Raw genomic sequence first — 16,368 nt, 5'->3', positions numbered from 1 at the left:
CGACTCCGAAGGAACATTGACGGAGACCGCGCTACCGTGGACATTATTGTAGTCCCAAAGGATTCTGTTTAAGGGAGAGTAAGCACCTAAATTCGAACGAGTGGGCTTTCTTATAAACGGTTTATATTTCTTCGTTCTTGGTAGGTACTTAGGGGCTGATATTTTTATCTGGGTTAATAGATTAGGCGTGTCGGTTATTCCATGAATTAATTTGTACAGAAATATACCCCCCATTAGTTTTCTCCGGTTTAGAAGAGAGTCCAAATTAAAGTGGCAAAGTCTATCTTCATAGCTGGGTAACTTCCTACCCAGATTGTAGTTGTAAGACAAGTACCATAGAAACCGTTTCTGGACACTTTCCAATCGTTTCTTGTATATTTCATAGTAAGGATTCCACACAATGCAGCAATATTCCAAGGTACTGCGTACGAGAGCATTATAAATTGTGATCTTAGTGTGTGGTTTTTTGAAATCTTTGCAATTGCGAAATATAAATCCCAATGTTTTAAAGCTCTTTCTGGTAATATTCTGAATATGTGTGCTGAATTGCAGCTTACTATCAATGGTCACACCCAGATCCCTAATAGAGTCTACCTCAGATAGTGGTGCACCATTAATATGATACGTTCGGGAAAATGAGCGTCTTTTTCTAGTAAAACGAATTACATAGCATTTACTGATATTCAGACTCATGCCATTCGCACTGCACCAGCCAAACAAACTGTCCAAATCCCTCTGCAATAATTCAGAGTCAAGAGATGAGTTTACTTTCCTGAAGAATTTTAAGTCGTCGGCGAACATATAGAACTTTGTGCTACGAAAACACGAGCCAATGTCGTTGATGAATGCATTAAAAAGTAGAGGACCCAAATGATATTTATATGGGGCAATAACCACTCACCAGTTGACCGTATGCACGTCTGCACACAAGGGCAATAAGAAAATGCCTACTGACACATTTGATATTTTTCTCGTACTTCTTCTTCTATATCGTTCCCTCATATATTTTTTTCCTACCTAGCTGAGAGCCTTGAGAGGCTATTTCAGCGTAACCTTAACTAGTAAGTGAGCTCACGGGGTTCAAACCTGACGACGTTGCTAACACGAATCCTAGCAAGAGCCGTGCTTCGCAGAATCTACCACCGGGTCGCGTTTCCGATCCGGTGGTAGATTCTGCGAAGCACGTCCCTCACTACTGAGGATCGCGACAACATGTGATGTTCTTCCACTGTGTTTGATCATGGCTGGCATGGACCGCATGGTACAGACTACCACCAAGTGCTTTTTTTACTAGATCTGACCATCTGGCTGGTGTTCTGCCCACGGCGCGCTTTCTCTCTATGCGGCCCGCAATTATGAGCTTGTGTAATTCATGTCTGGGAGACCGCATGATGTATCCGAAAAAGCTCATAACACGTTCCCGGCAGATGGAAGAGAGCCTTTTTCTCGTAGTTACATAGATCAAATTACTAGGATCCTGCGGTAAACCCAAGAAACGCAGATTGGATGTGGTAAAAGCGGATATGGAGGAGAATAATCTCACCCAAAGGATGCCGAAGCCTAGGCAAAGTGGAGGAATTTAAATAGACCAGAAAAGAAGAAGTTAGTTAACAATTTTTATAGTGTAGTAATTTATACCCGCTACATTCAGTCTGGTCATGCTTCGATGTGAGTTAGGTCCTGGGTGCAGTCGTCCAGTACTGCGCGAGTCCCCGAGCTTGGCGCGCCGCGTGTACCCGGCCGCGGGGGGCGCCGGGGGGGCGGCGGGGGGCGCGGGGGTCACCGGAGGGGGCGGCGCGGGGGCACTCTGCGGGCCCCCCAGCTTGACGATGGTAACGCCGCCTGATGTACGGTTGACTTCACTGTGAGATATCGCTGATTTAGGACGAGTGCTGTATCAAAATGTTTCGTGTTAAAATAAATTCATTATTGATACGGCCATCCTTATTATTTCATGTTACTACTATAGCCATAATTAAGATACAACTGAAACCTTGACCTCACAACCCAGATCGGGCGGTGGCATTTACACGATGATGTCTACGGTCTTCCATTACTTAATACCGACCAGCGATTAACTCGTTTAGTCATCTTAGTCAGTCTTAGAGGAGTGCTCTGAGGAATTGTTTGAGATGATTCCCTCATCTCCTTTTACTCATCGCACCTGCCGCCATCGGAGCAGAGTTCATCCATGTTATCTGGAACCGCTGCGTTCATCGACAGTGCCACATACCATCCGGCTATGAAGTGAGCTCCCCTCCACGGTGTTTCCCGAGCGCTATGACATGTCCTTCTTCAAACGAGGCTTGTGGAGAGTATTAAGCGGTAGGCAGCGACTTGGCTCTGCCCTTGGCATTCCTGAGGTCCATAGGCGACGATAACCACTCACTATCAGGTGGGCCGTATGCTCGTCTGCCTACAAGGGCAATAAAAAAAACTACAAGAATAAACTCAATACGAGTCTATAGTCTTTGAACAACATTTTGGTCAGTACGGTACATACATAAAATAAGAACTTTTGATTCCATAAGGGACCAAAATTATTTATTTTTTGAAATTCAAAAGACATGTCATTTCTTTAGGGTCTATAAATTAATAGACAAATTTCAAAATCAATATGTACTAAAAAAAAAAGTCGTAAAAAATTGAATACAGTTGAAACTCACGTATTATTGGCCCTGACGGCGGTGAGCAGTTTGTCGGTGAACAGAGCGGGGAATGCGCTGCAGAGCGACGTGGCCTCCCTCATGAGCACCGCCTGCTGCGCGCGGTCCGCAGTCGACAGCTTCTCCAGTATGAAGTTCAGGGCTTCTTGAGCTCGCTCCTGTTGACACATCATCATCATCAGCCTGTGTCTCTCCACTGCTGGATGTAGGCCTCTCCCATAGTCCGCCACAATGAACGATCCTCCGCCTTCCGCATCCAATCTTTCCCAGCATATCGCCGCAAGTCATCGGTCCCACGGCCAGGGGGACGCCCAACGCTGCGCTTACCGATACGCGGTCTCCAGTCCAGAACACGTCTGCTCCATCGGCAGGTATGTCCGGCCCATGGCCATTTCAGCTTGCTAATCTTTAGGGCTATGTCGGTTACTTTGGTTCTTTGACGGATTTCCTCATTATTGACTCAATCCATCAAAGAAACTCCCAGCATACACCTTTCCATAGCACGCTGAGCGACTTTGAATTTACGGATCTGTTGACACAAATTATAGAAAATCCACATTTCCTGTTGCTCTTAAAATAAATCGTTATTATCTGATGATAGGTGTAATTCTTCAAATTATCGCCATGTATTAACTTCATCACAACTACGCACTTCTTGAATCTTTCACTTCATCAACGAGGGTTAACTGGAAGAGAATGACTGCATGGCGTTAAGTTCGTCTTTGTATATTATTTTGTGTAATAAAGAATTTTCATTCATTCATTCATTCATAGGTGATTTTATGAGGCGGCAGCCCGGTCCGTACCCGGTGCGTGTAGCCGATGCGCGTGAGCAGCGCGGCGACGAGCGCGACGAGGCGGGGCGGGGCGTGCGGGGGGGCGGCGGCGCGCGCCAGGGCCGGCCCCTGCTCGCTCAGCAGCGACGCGCGGCTGCGGCTCACGCACGCCATCACCTGCGGACCGACACGGTGGCCTCGTGTACTCGGGTGGACCGTTTGTATAATACTAAAGGATAATATTTTTTACAGTTTCCACAGGTAGCGACATAATTAAAACTATTTTAAGGTTAAATTTTTCATTAATATTATTATTCCAGCAGTTTCGAATTCCTCATTAGGGGTCATCCATAAATTACGTCACACGTTGACGGGGATGGGGGGTGTCACCGAAATGTGATATAGTGTGACAAGGGGCATGGGGGGGCAATAGTTTTGTGACGTCACATGTTAAAATTTGTGAGTGAGTGGTTATTAAAATATTAAAACGCGAAGTTTAGATGTAAATAAAAAACTAAAAATCTACGAACTTGAACTATAGTTATTAATAATTTAGCATTCTCGCTATGAAATGATCTCTCATGCAACGTCATATAACATATAGAGCGGCATCGTAATGCAAGTGAGACACTCAAATTAGTGGTTTATTGGGGGTTTTTTATTTTTATGTTTATAGGGTTTACAGGGGGTAGCAACTGGAAAAGTGTCCGGCAATGGATATCGTGATTTCTAAAGGTATTCTGGAGTAAATAATAAAAAAAATAACTTTATACTCTGACGAATTTAAGGTACTATTTTATATACCTTTACTGCCTGTTACCTGCCCAAGGAACCACAATCGAAACTCTATAATCACGGGTCGTACTTACCTGTGTTGGAGACATACACAGGGAAACTTTCAGCTTTTATAAAATAACCAAGGTCTGGCTGTCGCGGGCTCTTAGGCTATTAGTTTTTCGTGATCACAGACGACAAATCTTAAATGTTAAGCGATATACAGTCGTGGTCAACTAATTAGGGACATTTAAGATAGTGAAGGGCTATAACCGGTTATGTACATTTAAATATAAAACCCTATTGATTTCTCAGCACGTATTATTTGCATAATGTGATCCGATTATTATGCTATAAATGGCTGTAAATAAAAGATTTAATAAATAGAAAAAGTATTTAATATCAAAGATTAAACATGTATTAAATATTAAGGTACAATTCTGTAGTGGACATTTAATTAAGGACAGTAAACTATAATGAAAAATACAGTTACACAAAACTTATAATCTTCAGTGTTATAATATCTTTAACAGCTCCATTTTATTACGTATAAAATCAGTACTCAGTAGCAAAACCTTTGTTAGTAATTACCGCTTGACACCGATGTGGCATAGACATTATCAGTTTCTGACATGTTTCGACAGGAATGTTTGCCCATGCCTCACAAAAAGCTTCATGAAGTTCATCCAAATTTGTATTACGATAAGTGGCAACTTTTTTCTTGATTTCGTACCAAAGGTGCTCAATTGGGTTGAGGTCCGGGCTATTTGCTGGCCAATCTAGCACCGATACAAACTGACTGGTAAGAAACGACTTGACTGAATGGGCGGTATGTTTCCGGTCGTTATCCTGCTGAAACGTCCATATAATAGGGAGATGCTCCTCAGCATAGGGAAGCATAGTTTCACCCAATATTGCCTTGTATTGATGTTGGTTTAAGTTATCCTGCACTTTCCTCACAGGCCCCACTCCACGTCCAGAAAATGAACCCCATATTTTAATGTTTCCACCGCCATGTTTCACCTGTTTTTTTTGTGAATCTTGGATTCATTTCCGCTTTTACAGGACGCCGTACATATTGTCTTCCATCTGAAGAAATCAAATTAACCTTGGTCTCGTCAGAGAAAAGTACATGTTGCCATTGGGCGTAGGTCCAATGTCCATATTTACGTGCAAATGCCAAACGAGCATTTCTATGTTGTTTCTTCAATAACGGTACTTTGCGAGCCACTCTTCCGAACAACCCTACTTCTACCAAACGTCGTCGAACGGTCCTCGCAGATACACCGGCTCTTTCGTTGGCCCCAAACACTTCGTGTTTAATTAAAAAAGAGCCTAGAAACGGATCTTTCTTAGCTAACCTGGTTATCATTTTATCTTCTTGCGGAGTCGTTTTTCTCGATCTTTTTGTTCTGGACACATTTAAAGCTGTGTTATAGCGCTTGAAATGTTGCACTGCATTGCATACCATAGTTTTTGAACAATTTAAATGTTGTGCTATCCTTCGGTATGACCAACCACGCTCGATAAACTTTTATTTTTAACGATAACGATAATTTTTCGTAGTGTTGGATCGCAACTTTTATTTTTGGCCATTTTTCTTCAAAATAATTCTCAAAACTTAAAATAAAAAATCTGGATTGCCGCCAAAACGACCACTAAACAATAAGAAAAGAAACAAAAAAGTATTAAAATTCCAATTTTGAAATTAGAACGCAATACCTCAGTGTCCCTAATTAAATGGCCAGCCAGCATTCTTTGAACCAATAGCACTATGATATTGTATCAGCTATACTGTAAAGAGGTTTAATGTTTAAGAAGTTGTTATTGTTTGTATAATCGCGCACATAAATGACTAATTACACTTACATGTAAAAGATATGGAATATTGCTAAGACTCGTTGGAAAATAAAAAAAATATTCACAATTTGGCTTAACTAGAGATTGTCCCTAATTAGTTGGCCACGACTGTATTTATGTATAAGTCGATACGTGAATACTTTACCAACTACCCTCAAATTTTCCATAAAATAATTTATGGACAATTAGAATTCTTTAAAGAGAATTATGGAGCATTCGTAGTGTCGAAAATGAAAATAGTACATTGTGCACCAAGGGAGAAAAGTTGGACATTTCCTCCTACGTGTAAAATTGCCTTCGGCTCGGGTGGCAATTTTACACGTGGGAAGAAATGTCCAACTTTTTTCCCGCGGTGCACATACTATTTTTTCTCCTACCCGGCCGAAAGTTCTTGGAGTACCGAGCCGGGGTCCAAGGGCGAAACCCTGGCGGGGGTAGGGGGGGGGCGGTGCCCCCCGTACTCATAAAAAAAACAATTTAACTGTTTTTTAATTTTTAAATAAACTACTACTAATTAAATAAGAACTGTCTGATGAACTCATATTTGTTTCATACTTCACTATTAAATTTTATTGCCTTTTGTTTATTTCACTTTTACACTAAACACAATATTGCAAATTACCCGAGTACTACAATGGCGGAAAATTTTAGGTGCGTGAGAGCAGACGTAGACACTAACGCGCATGCGCACATGTACCCATGGAGAAAAGTTACACTTTCTTCCCTGTACAGCGGGACGAAAACCGAACTTTCGGCGTCGGTAGGAGAAAAAAGTAATTAGCACAGTGAACCGTTAAAATAGTTTTAATTATACTATGTAGTTGAGGTAGTTGAGGATGTGGAGACACCGAGTGTCCCGTGTAGTAGTGCACAGTGCTTGCCTGCACGATGTCCACACACATGCAGCCGGGCTCGTCGGGGCGCGCGGTGCTGGGGCACAGGTAGGACAGCAGCTGGGGCACGCAGGTCCTCAGGGCGTCGGGCTTGCGCGCGGCGATCAGCTCGAACAGCGCGAACAGCGAGTTCTTCTCGACTTGTTCCGCGTGGGGCAGCAGCGACACCAGGGCGGTCGCGTGACCCTCCAGCGGCTCGGGGGATACTTCGTATAGATTCGTTAGTATTCGGCACAGAGGATAGTTACCTAGACGAATTATTCATCATTTTAGTGAGTTTTTTTTTATTGCTTTTTTTTTATTGCCCTTGTAGGCAGGCGAACATACGGCCCACCTGATGGTGAGTGGTTACCGTCGCCCATGGACTTCAGCAATGCCAGGGGCAGAGCCAAGCCGCTGCCTAACAAATGGATGGCTTAGATGGGTGGACGAGCTCACAGTCCACCTTTTGTTAAGTGGTTACTGGAGCCTATAAACATCTACAACGTAAATGCGCCACCCACCTTGAGATATGAGTTCTAAGATCTCAGTATAGCTACAACGGCTGCTCCACGCTTCCAACTGAAACGCATTACTGCTTGACGGCAGAAATAGGCAGGGCGATGGTACCTCTCCGTGCGAACTCATAAGAGGTCCTACCACCAGTAAATATACAGCAACCACTATTTTTTATTATTTATCGTACATACTAAATATCAAAACAATTGAATTAATATTATTAGTCTTATTTCAATTCAGTGACATGTGCTTTCATTCAAGTTTTAGTTCTTGATAATAATAACATTGTCTATTTTGACATCATAGCTGAAAAATGTATTATGAAAATGAATGAAAATAACATAGAATGCAGCCTTGTGCAGTTAAGATTTCTCTTACCGGACATTATAGAGTCCATAATCGTTTGAACGTGAGGCTTGAGTAGCACTGCATGATGTACAGCGGCTAATGACAGATATCGAGCCATGTGCCTGGATATCTCCCGATTGCCTTTATGCAGGAACTGTACTGCGACGGGGAGGAACAGCTCCATTACATTCTTGTTGCCATAGTTTTCCGTGTCCGATTGAAGTGGAAACGATACCTGAAAACATTACTTTTTAAATTTGTTGCTCTCATCAAAATCAGATGTTCAATGATAAATAGAAAACTAAATTTAATAAGGACACCTCTACGACATTCGGAAATCACACAAATCACATTCAGAATATTTATTATGAACTAGAATCAGATGCGCTAACGGCTTAGCTAGCAAAATAGCCCAAAAAGTTAATTACGTAAGATAATAGGTGACAATACGTACACAATCATACATTCTCTTTTATATATTTATAGATTGTTTTTCCCTTCTACCTACGCTGATAGCTTTCAGAGCTCACGGGGTTCAAACCGGAGTGTTGCTAACACTGGCCCTAGCAAGAGCAGTGCTTCACAGAATCTACCACCGCATCGGAAACGCGACCCACTGAGAAGATCCTCGGCGAGAAACTCGGTGGGTTGTGTCTATGGGTTAATTTGCTCGTCGAGCCCTTCGTCGCAAGCGATGGGTTCGACGAGAACGGTAATCAGTGCTTGTGGTACCTAAAAGTATCATTAATGGATCGGGAGGCTCCGTAATGACGTGTTTTGGGCGACGTCGACTATTTACCATTCGGTCTACAGGATCGGGTATATAATTTCCAGCGGCCAAGACAAGAGGGTTCTCATGTCGTGCCGCCTTCTCAAAGTGGCGCAATGATGCCGACTGTAGATACTTACTGACTGAGTCAAGCTTCAGGTCACCATGGAGATCGATAGAATGTAGCATTCATGACATTGTAGACTTACTAATGATTTTATCTGAATGTTGAACATGCATAGCATACATATGTGCATGAGATTTAAAGCCTTTTACTAGAGATTTAAAACTTTACTTAAAATTCATATTTACCAATACAATGCAAGCAATGACATCAGAAGCAATCTTTGCATGAGGTGGATCATCATCTCTTAAATGCCCTAATGGCATCAAGTTATGGTGCAGGCATGACTCCAATAGTGCCACTAGAGCTGCGCAGTATTTGTCCAATGTTCCTGTCTCCTTGATACATGACGTAACTCGCGTCACGCATATCTCTATGAGGGCCTGATCCCTGTCGTTGCGGACGTAATCAGGTCGGGATGAGACTTCTGTTATTTGTTTTAACTGTAACATTAAAAACATAATGCAATTTATTTAAACCGAATGAACATGTGTTTTAAATGCAACTCTTTTTGATTAACAAAATTACTAAGAGGTTGTCTTTCTTGGCAAACATATTCAGATTCTAATTAAATGTATTATCTACAATTACTGAGACATAAATTTATTTCATTTTACTACATAATATTACATTAAAGCCTCAAACTGCAGGACAAAAATCATTGTGACTATGCCAAAATGAAAATGTTAATAGAAAGGTTAAGAAACACATTCATGCATAATACAAATGATTTGAATAATAAAGACGTTGAATGATCAAACTGGACTCAGAATTAGCATAAACAGATTATGTGGCTTGAAACTTGCATATATTATGCTCCGTTAGCTTAGTCGTTGCTTTATTTCCATGTTTCCCTTGAAAGATGTTTATGATTTACTATACAGAGAAGTTATTGACTCTGATTAGACATTCGAGTGTTTAAAACCTTTATATAGAAAAACTTGTTTCACAAGTCTAAGATATTACAGAAGTTGGAATTTTTTATATATTTAACTTTAATACTGCACAATTTTCATATAAATATCTGTGTACTTTAAATATTTATCACTGCATACCAATCAGTCTTCAATATCAGCAAAGCACAGTTTAAGATAAAATGATTTAAACAAAGATAATAATATATAAAGGCACTGTTATAGTTTTGTTTTCTCTCAAAGCTATCTACTGAATATTAAGATTAAAATTACCAATTTTTTTAAATATTGTGTTACAAAACAAAAGTTTTTAGGTCTTATTGCACAGTACCAAAAGCAACGAAGTTTGAAGTCGTCGTGGCCTAAAGGATAAGACGTCCGGTGCATTCGTATGTAGCAATGCACCAGGGTACCAATTTTTCTAATGAAATACGTACTTAACAAATGTTCATGATTGACTTCCACGGTGAAAGAATAACAACGTGTAATAAAAATCAAACCCGCAAAATTATAATTTGCGTAATCACTGGTGGTAGGACCTCTTGTGAGTCCGCACGGGTAGGTACCACCACCCCGCCTATTCCTGCCAAGAAGCAGTAATGCGTTTCGGTTTGAAGGGTGGGGTAGCCGTTGTAACTATACTGAGACCTTAGAACTTATATCTCAAGGTGGGTGGCTCATTTACATTGTAGATGTCTATGGGCTCCAGCAACCACTTAACACCAGGTGGGCTATGAGCTCGTCCACCCATCTAAGTAATAAAAAAAAAGTTCAATTCATTCAAGTAAGTGTCTTAGACTGTATGTTAAACAACTTCATACCTAGAATGCACTTTCAAGATTAAAATACAAAGAAAACGGTCTATTAAAATTGTATGTAAATATGTAAAGCAAGTAAGTAATAATTAAAGATTCAGTATATATGAGCGAGAAACTCTTAATGATTGTAGGCGGCTTGGCTCTGCTACTGGCATTGCTGACGTCCATGAGCGACGGTGACCACTTACCATCAGGTGGGCCGTATGCTCGTCTACCTACAATGGTACAACCACTTATAGCAAAAATTGGTCAGGTTTTTTTTTATTGTTTAGATTTTTTATTGCTTTGATGGATGGACAAGCTCACAGCCCACCTGGTGTTAAGTGGTTACTGGAGCTCATAGACATCTACAACGTAAATGCGCCACCCACCTTGAGATATAAGTTCTAAGGTCTCAAGTATAGTTACAACAGCTGCCCTACCCTTCAAACCAAAACACATTACTACTTCACAGCAGAAATAGGCAGGGAGGTGGTACCTACCCGTGACAACTCACAAGAGGTCCTAACACCAGTAATATGGTGGTAGGACCACGTTTAAAGGATGGAAAAATATTATACTTTGGTCACATCTCAAGGGAGGCAATAATATCCATTTTGTGAAGTTTAAGCACACTAATAACAACTTCAAATCAAATGGATGGGGATCTGGGCCTGCTCATCTGTTATATTTTTATAAATTACTTTTATTTAATACACTAGCTGACCCGGCAGACTTCGTAGTGCCTCAATCGATAAATAAAAGACCTAAACTTTTATATAGAATAAACTTAAAACAAACAAAAGGAATCCGTCCGACGGGGGACACGTCAAAGGGAAAACAAAATTGTTATTTTTATTTAATTCCGAGAATTTTCATATTTTTATACCTTTTAAACCTTCTCTGGACTTCCACAAATAATTCAAGACCAAAATTAGCCAAATCGGTCAAGCCGTTTTCATGTTATGTCGTGACAACGGAAAACGGGTTTCATTTTTATATATCGTCGGCTTATTGCAAGAACTCATTAACTGCAAAAAATCACTAAATGCGTTTTTATGTATAATGGGCTCATTTTTGCATATTCTACAAAATGCAAAAACACACAAATTTCTAGCTGGCCAATTTTAGCCGTTACGTCTTTGGTAGAAAATTGATAATTGCAACTTTGGAAGTCAGGCATTTACAAAGATTCACTAAGCAGCACTAGTTATTTTTATTAAATGGATAATTATTTGAAAACAGCATACATTACATTACAGAACTCATTTTCAGCATCTAATTAATTTTATCAAAACAGTGTAGTATAATATAGCTTAAAATTGCATTTCGATAAAATTCATTATTTACATTTAGTTAGTTTCTGTAATGAATCATTTCATCACAAATGCACAATAAGTAATCTTAATGATTTTTATCGATATTAATATAATATAAATCATAATATTAAGATTTCCATAAAATCATTTATTCTTTTTCCTTATTTTTTCCATTTTGTTGATGGCATGATTTTAATAAGTTAACATCGATTAAAAGAACATAGTAACTTCTTGCAGGCTACGTGGTTCCTCGGTTGTAGTTTAGTGAGTTATATAGGGTTTGATGAAATGCGACAAAACAGCTTGTCTAGGAAACACGGGGCATAAGACGAAACCGACGAACACGGGTGAGGGAGGGTTTGCGCGGGACGAAAGAGTACTGCCTCGCTCGCTCAGTTTGCGGCGAGATACATTGATTACCACGCCTGTTATACAAGTTAATGATTTCTGACAAAATGCAACGAAATAAATGTTTCAAACAAGGACGAGGAAGGAAGATGTTGGAGCAATTGAAGTTCTGAACAACCTTCGCACAACCTAGCAAGCAAACACCTGACCTACAATAGCATCATCACGGGTGTAGAAGATGTTAAATGATACACTGGAGAACGGGCAACATCGTTATCTGAGAATCATACCAGTGGACTACGATTGCCAACTTGTATTTACTGATAGGATGGTTGGTATGGCGTATGGCAAGCCCGTACGAGTTGGTACCACCATCGAAGCGAAGCAGCATACGGAACAATTTAGATTTAGATTTCGGGTCTCAAGATGGGTGGTGGCTTTCACGTTGGATCTCTATGAGCTGCAGTAATCACTGTAACACCAGACAGGCTTTTTTATATTTTTTTAGGATTGAAGGATTACTGGTGGCCCGTAGGCCTTTCCAGATTCACCAGGACATGTGGGCTAGCAAAGGCTCAGGCAAGAGGGGTGGGATTTGCTAACAGCTGTCCGTGCGCCTCCGAAGAAGACCTAACAACTCAAGAACAGCTGCTTCGTGAATGAATCTACTAGCGGATCGGAATCGCAACCCATGAGAAGACCCGGCGAGAAACTCAGCGAGCTTATGCAAGAACGTAATCAGTTTCTGTTATTCTTAATGCTATACTTAGTTCAAGTTACCCACCTTGAGGTGGTTGAACGTAAGTATTTAGAATTGGGCCACACACATAATATGGAGGTCGATAATATGCATAGTTCTATCGAGAATCAAATGTGTCTTATGCCAATTTTTTCTATGATAGACCTCTGTAATGTTTTAAGATTGGCTAGATCGAACAGAAAGCTAAAAAAGAAAAAAAAAACAGCAAAGACGCCGTATGAACCTATAGTACCTAATGAGCCACTCTGATATCTTGAGCCTAAAAGAGTTGAGAAACAAATTAATGTTTAATAAGTCAATTGACACTGTAGGACTACAGTGTTTGAAGGTTAAATGCTTCAAGCTTGGAAAAACCGACTTAAAATTGTTCAATATAGGTATGACTACGTTTCCAATTTTAAAGACCTAGCCTGCAGAGATACACCATTGGTATAATAATATACCTGATAAAGAATTATCTTCCTGAAGAAGAAACCTCTGATACAGATTTTTTTAACCTAGATCTTTTTTTATTTGTTTTATGTTTTTGTATGGTGTTTAAGCTCAGTTCCTAATTTTCATTAAAAAATACATTATTGAATGAATACATGAGTGATTGACTAACAGGGAGAAGAAAATTATTTTTAGTTTATTATTTAAGTCGTCGTGGCCTAAAAGATAAGACGTCCGGTGCATTCGTATCTAGCGATGCACCGGGGTTCGAATCCCGCAGGCGGGTACCAATTTTTCTGATGAAATACGTACTTAACAAAATATGTTCACGATCTACTTCCACGGTGAAGAAATAACATCGTGTAATAAACTCGCATAATTATAATTTGCGTAATTACTGGTGGTAGGACCTCTTGTGAGTCCGTACGGGTGGGTACCACAACCCCGCCTATTTCTGCCGTGAAGCAGAAATGCGTTTCGGCTTCAAGGGTTTTTTTTTATTGCCCTTGTAGGCAGACGTGCATACGGTCCACCTGATGGTGAGTGTTTACCGTCGCTCATGGACTTCAGCAATGCCAGAGGCAGAGCCAAGCCGCTGCCTACCGTTTAATACTCTCCACAAGCCTCGTTTGAAGAAGGACATGTCATAGCGCTCGGGAAACACCGTGGAGGGGAGCTTATTCTTTTTTGCCACGTACCATCCGGCTATTATTCCATAGCCGGATGGTACGTGGCAAAAAAGATCTCTGGAAACGCACTGCGGATGACCGCAGTGGCTCCAGATAGTATGGATGAACTCTACTCCGGTGGCGGGCGGTGCGATGGTAAAAACGAGATGCCGGTATCATCTCGTACAATTCCTCAGAGCACTCCCCATGGAACATACGGTACAAAATACAGAGGGAACCGAAGTCCTCCGCAGACCCAGAGGTTCCAAACGATACGTGAGAATGGGATTATCAACAATCCAAATGGCCCTCCTTTGTATAGGTGAGGCAGCGTTGTGACCATACTGATACCTTAGAACTTATATCTCAAGGTGGGTGGCGCATTTACATTGTAGATGTCAATGGGCTCCAGTAACCACTTAATAACAGGTGAGCTGTGAACTCTTACACCCATCTAAGCAATAAAATAAAAATAAAATTATGTACAACTTTTGAGACTGCGAAGTTGTCGTGAGTACTTAGCAATATTAGCTATTGCAAGTTCTTACGTCAACTGTTATGAAAAAAATGTTTTTGATTATTATGTTATTATTCGTTTTTGTTTATTTCAATAAGGTTTGAAAAGTATATTGTTGGTTTATTTTAATTTAAGAAATAATTAATTCACATATAAAACCGACTTACAGTAGCAAGAAGTCATTAACTTTTAGTTTTAGTTTATAAATAATATATAATGTTATATGATTACCGACCCTCACTTGTTTTAATTAATATACATATTAAGCAATCCAAAACATTCAGTTTTTTTCACTGTAGTTATGTATGAAGGATAATATGGGCTAATCAACATAACCACTAACTAATTCCAACTAAAATGCCGTTTTCCCAAAATAATGAATATGTCACTTAATGACTTCTTGCAATAAGCCGACGATATATAGATATAGCATCCAACAAGTTTTATGGGTATCAGGTAATCTATGGGTAACATAAGCCACAGGAGGTCTAAGCCACAATTACATTCTAATAATGGCTATTCTACATTTGAAACATAAATAAATAACTTCATCAACTCAATAAACACAAAATCTAAGTATTTCTAAACACCAGTATACCAATAAAAAGAAATAGTTTTGTAGTGGCATAATCAAACTTGTAAACTGATATTTATTTACATGATTATAAGCTTATGTTCAAAATAAATGTATTATTATAAGTAGGAAATGCGAATCAATATAATGGTTATTTATAATACAGTGGAAAACTTCAGAAAGCAGTAAGGAATGCTCTTATAGAACCAGTCCCTCATTCGAAAACTGTGTATTCAACTAGAATACTAAGAAATCAACTGCACACTACACTGCAATCAACTAAGCACTGTGTAATAATATTTTTAAACTCCAAGACAAGTTTTTTCTAAGGATTTTTACAACAAACACTCACCACTTCATTTAGATCGTCAACAATCTCAGAATCCGGTATAGCAAAAATATCGCCAGCTCTCGTAAGGTCCCTTTCGGTCAGTACGTGCTTCAAGAGTTCATGCATGGTGCTGGAATACTTATTTTAACACACAAAATACAAACAACATTCACAACCATAGAGCTCGCCGTCAAATATCCGACCAGACACATCAACAAATTTCTGGAAGACATTCGTCAGGTTTTGGTTTAACATTCATACCAATGAACTAATCAAAATTAAAAATTCGGTGATACAAATTCGAAGAAGGCTTTTAATAAATAAAAAAACAAAGCGATAAGTAAAATACGAAACCAAGAACTTACGAGACAATCTATTCTATTTTACTTGACGTTTACTTTTTGAAGACTAGGGATGAAAATCGATGGAAGATCGAAGAAAAGGGGTTTATCGAGAAATCATTTTTACTGGTGGTAGGACCTCTTGTGAGTTTGTGAGTCCGCACGGGTAAGTACCACCGCCCTGCCTATTTCCACCGTGAAGCAGTAATGCGTTTCGGTATGAAGGGTGAGGCAGCCGTTGTAACTTTACTGAGACCTTAGAACTTATATCTCAAGATGGGTGGCGCATTTACGTTGTAGATGTCTATGAGCTCCAGTAACCACTTAACACCAGGTGGGCTGTGAACTCGTCTACCCATCTAAGCTATAAAGCGACCATGCTTCCATGAGTGCAAACGACTAAGAACAAAAAGTAATTGATTAAATTTATAAAACTAAATATTAGACGGTCCTATTTGAGGGGACTGGGTTCTGGAGGAGAGGGGTTATTTTAAAACACTGACTTCATGGTTAACATATATTACAAACATTTTGCACACAGTGTAATAACACTATTACAATATTTTATTTTTATAAAACCCTAAGATGTTTCACTGTCCGTGTCTAGATGAGAAGCACTAATCATGACTGAAGAGAAGACAATCATCTGTTTTAAGCAT

At 39.8% G+C, this 16,368-nt stretch overlaps 1 protein-coding gene across 3 annotated transcripts in view; it reads right to left on the bottom strand.

The window, feature by feature from the left end:
- The window catches only part of melt (ventricular zone expressed PH domain-containing protein melted), a 29,965-nt gene extending 14,182 nt beyond the window's left edge, over nt 1–15,783 (bottom strand). Inside the window, exons 1-7 of one of the 3 annotated variants that reach the window (XM_028182341.2) lie at nt 15,390–15,783; nt 8,897–9,151; nt 7,846–8,050; nt 6,958–7,217; nt 3,473–3,619; nt 2,667–2,824; nt 1,639–1,892 (exon numbers count right to left, since the gene is read on the bottom strand). In XM_028182341.2, the coding sequence (XP_028038142.2) occupies nt 1,639–1,892; nt 2,667–2,824; nt 3,473–3,619; nt 6,958–7,217; nt 7,846–8,050; nt 8,897–9,151; nt 15,390–15,494 (1,384 nt within the window). In that variant the 5' untranslated portion in view covers nt 15,495–15,783. The remainder of the gene's footprint in view (nt 1–1,638; nt 1,893–2,666; nt 2,825–3,472; nt 3,620–6,957; nt 7,218–7,845; nt 8,051–8,896; nt 9,152–15,389) is intronic. The other 2 variants (XM_028182339.2, XM_028182340.2) reach the window with 2 other exon arrangements.
- Between the last annotated feature and the right edge of the window lie 585 nt (nt 15,784–16,368).

Source organism: Bombyx mandarina, chromosome 10 (assembly GCF_030267445.1).
Source record: "Bombyx mandarina strain Sakado chromosome 10, ASM3026744v2".
In the NCBI taxonomy this organism is placed as follows: Eukaryota; Metazoa; Arthropoda; class Insecta; order Lepidoptera; family Bombycidae; genus Bombyx; species Bombyx mandarina.
The sequence above is the reverse complement of the archived record's forward strand: the minus strand, read 5'-3'. Positions and strand labels throughout refer to the sequence as shown.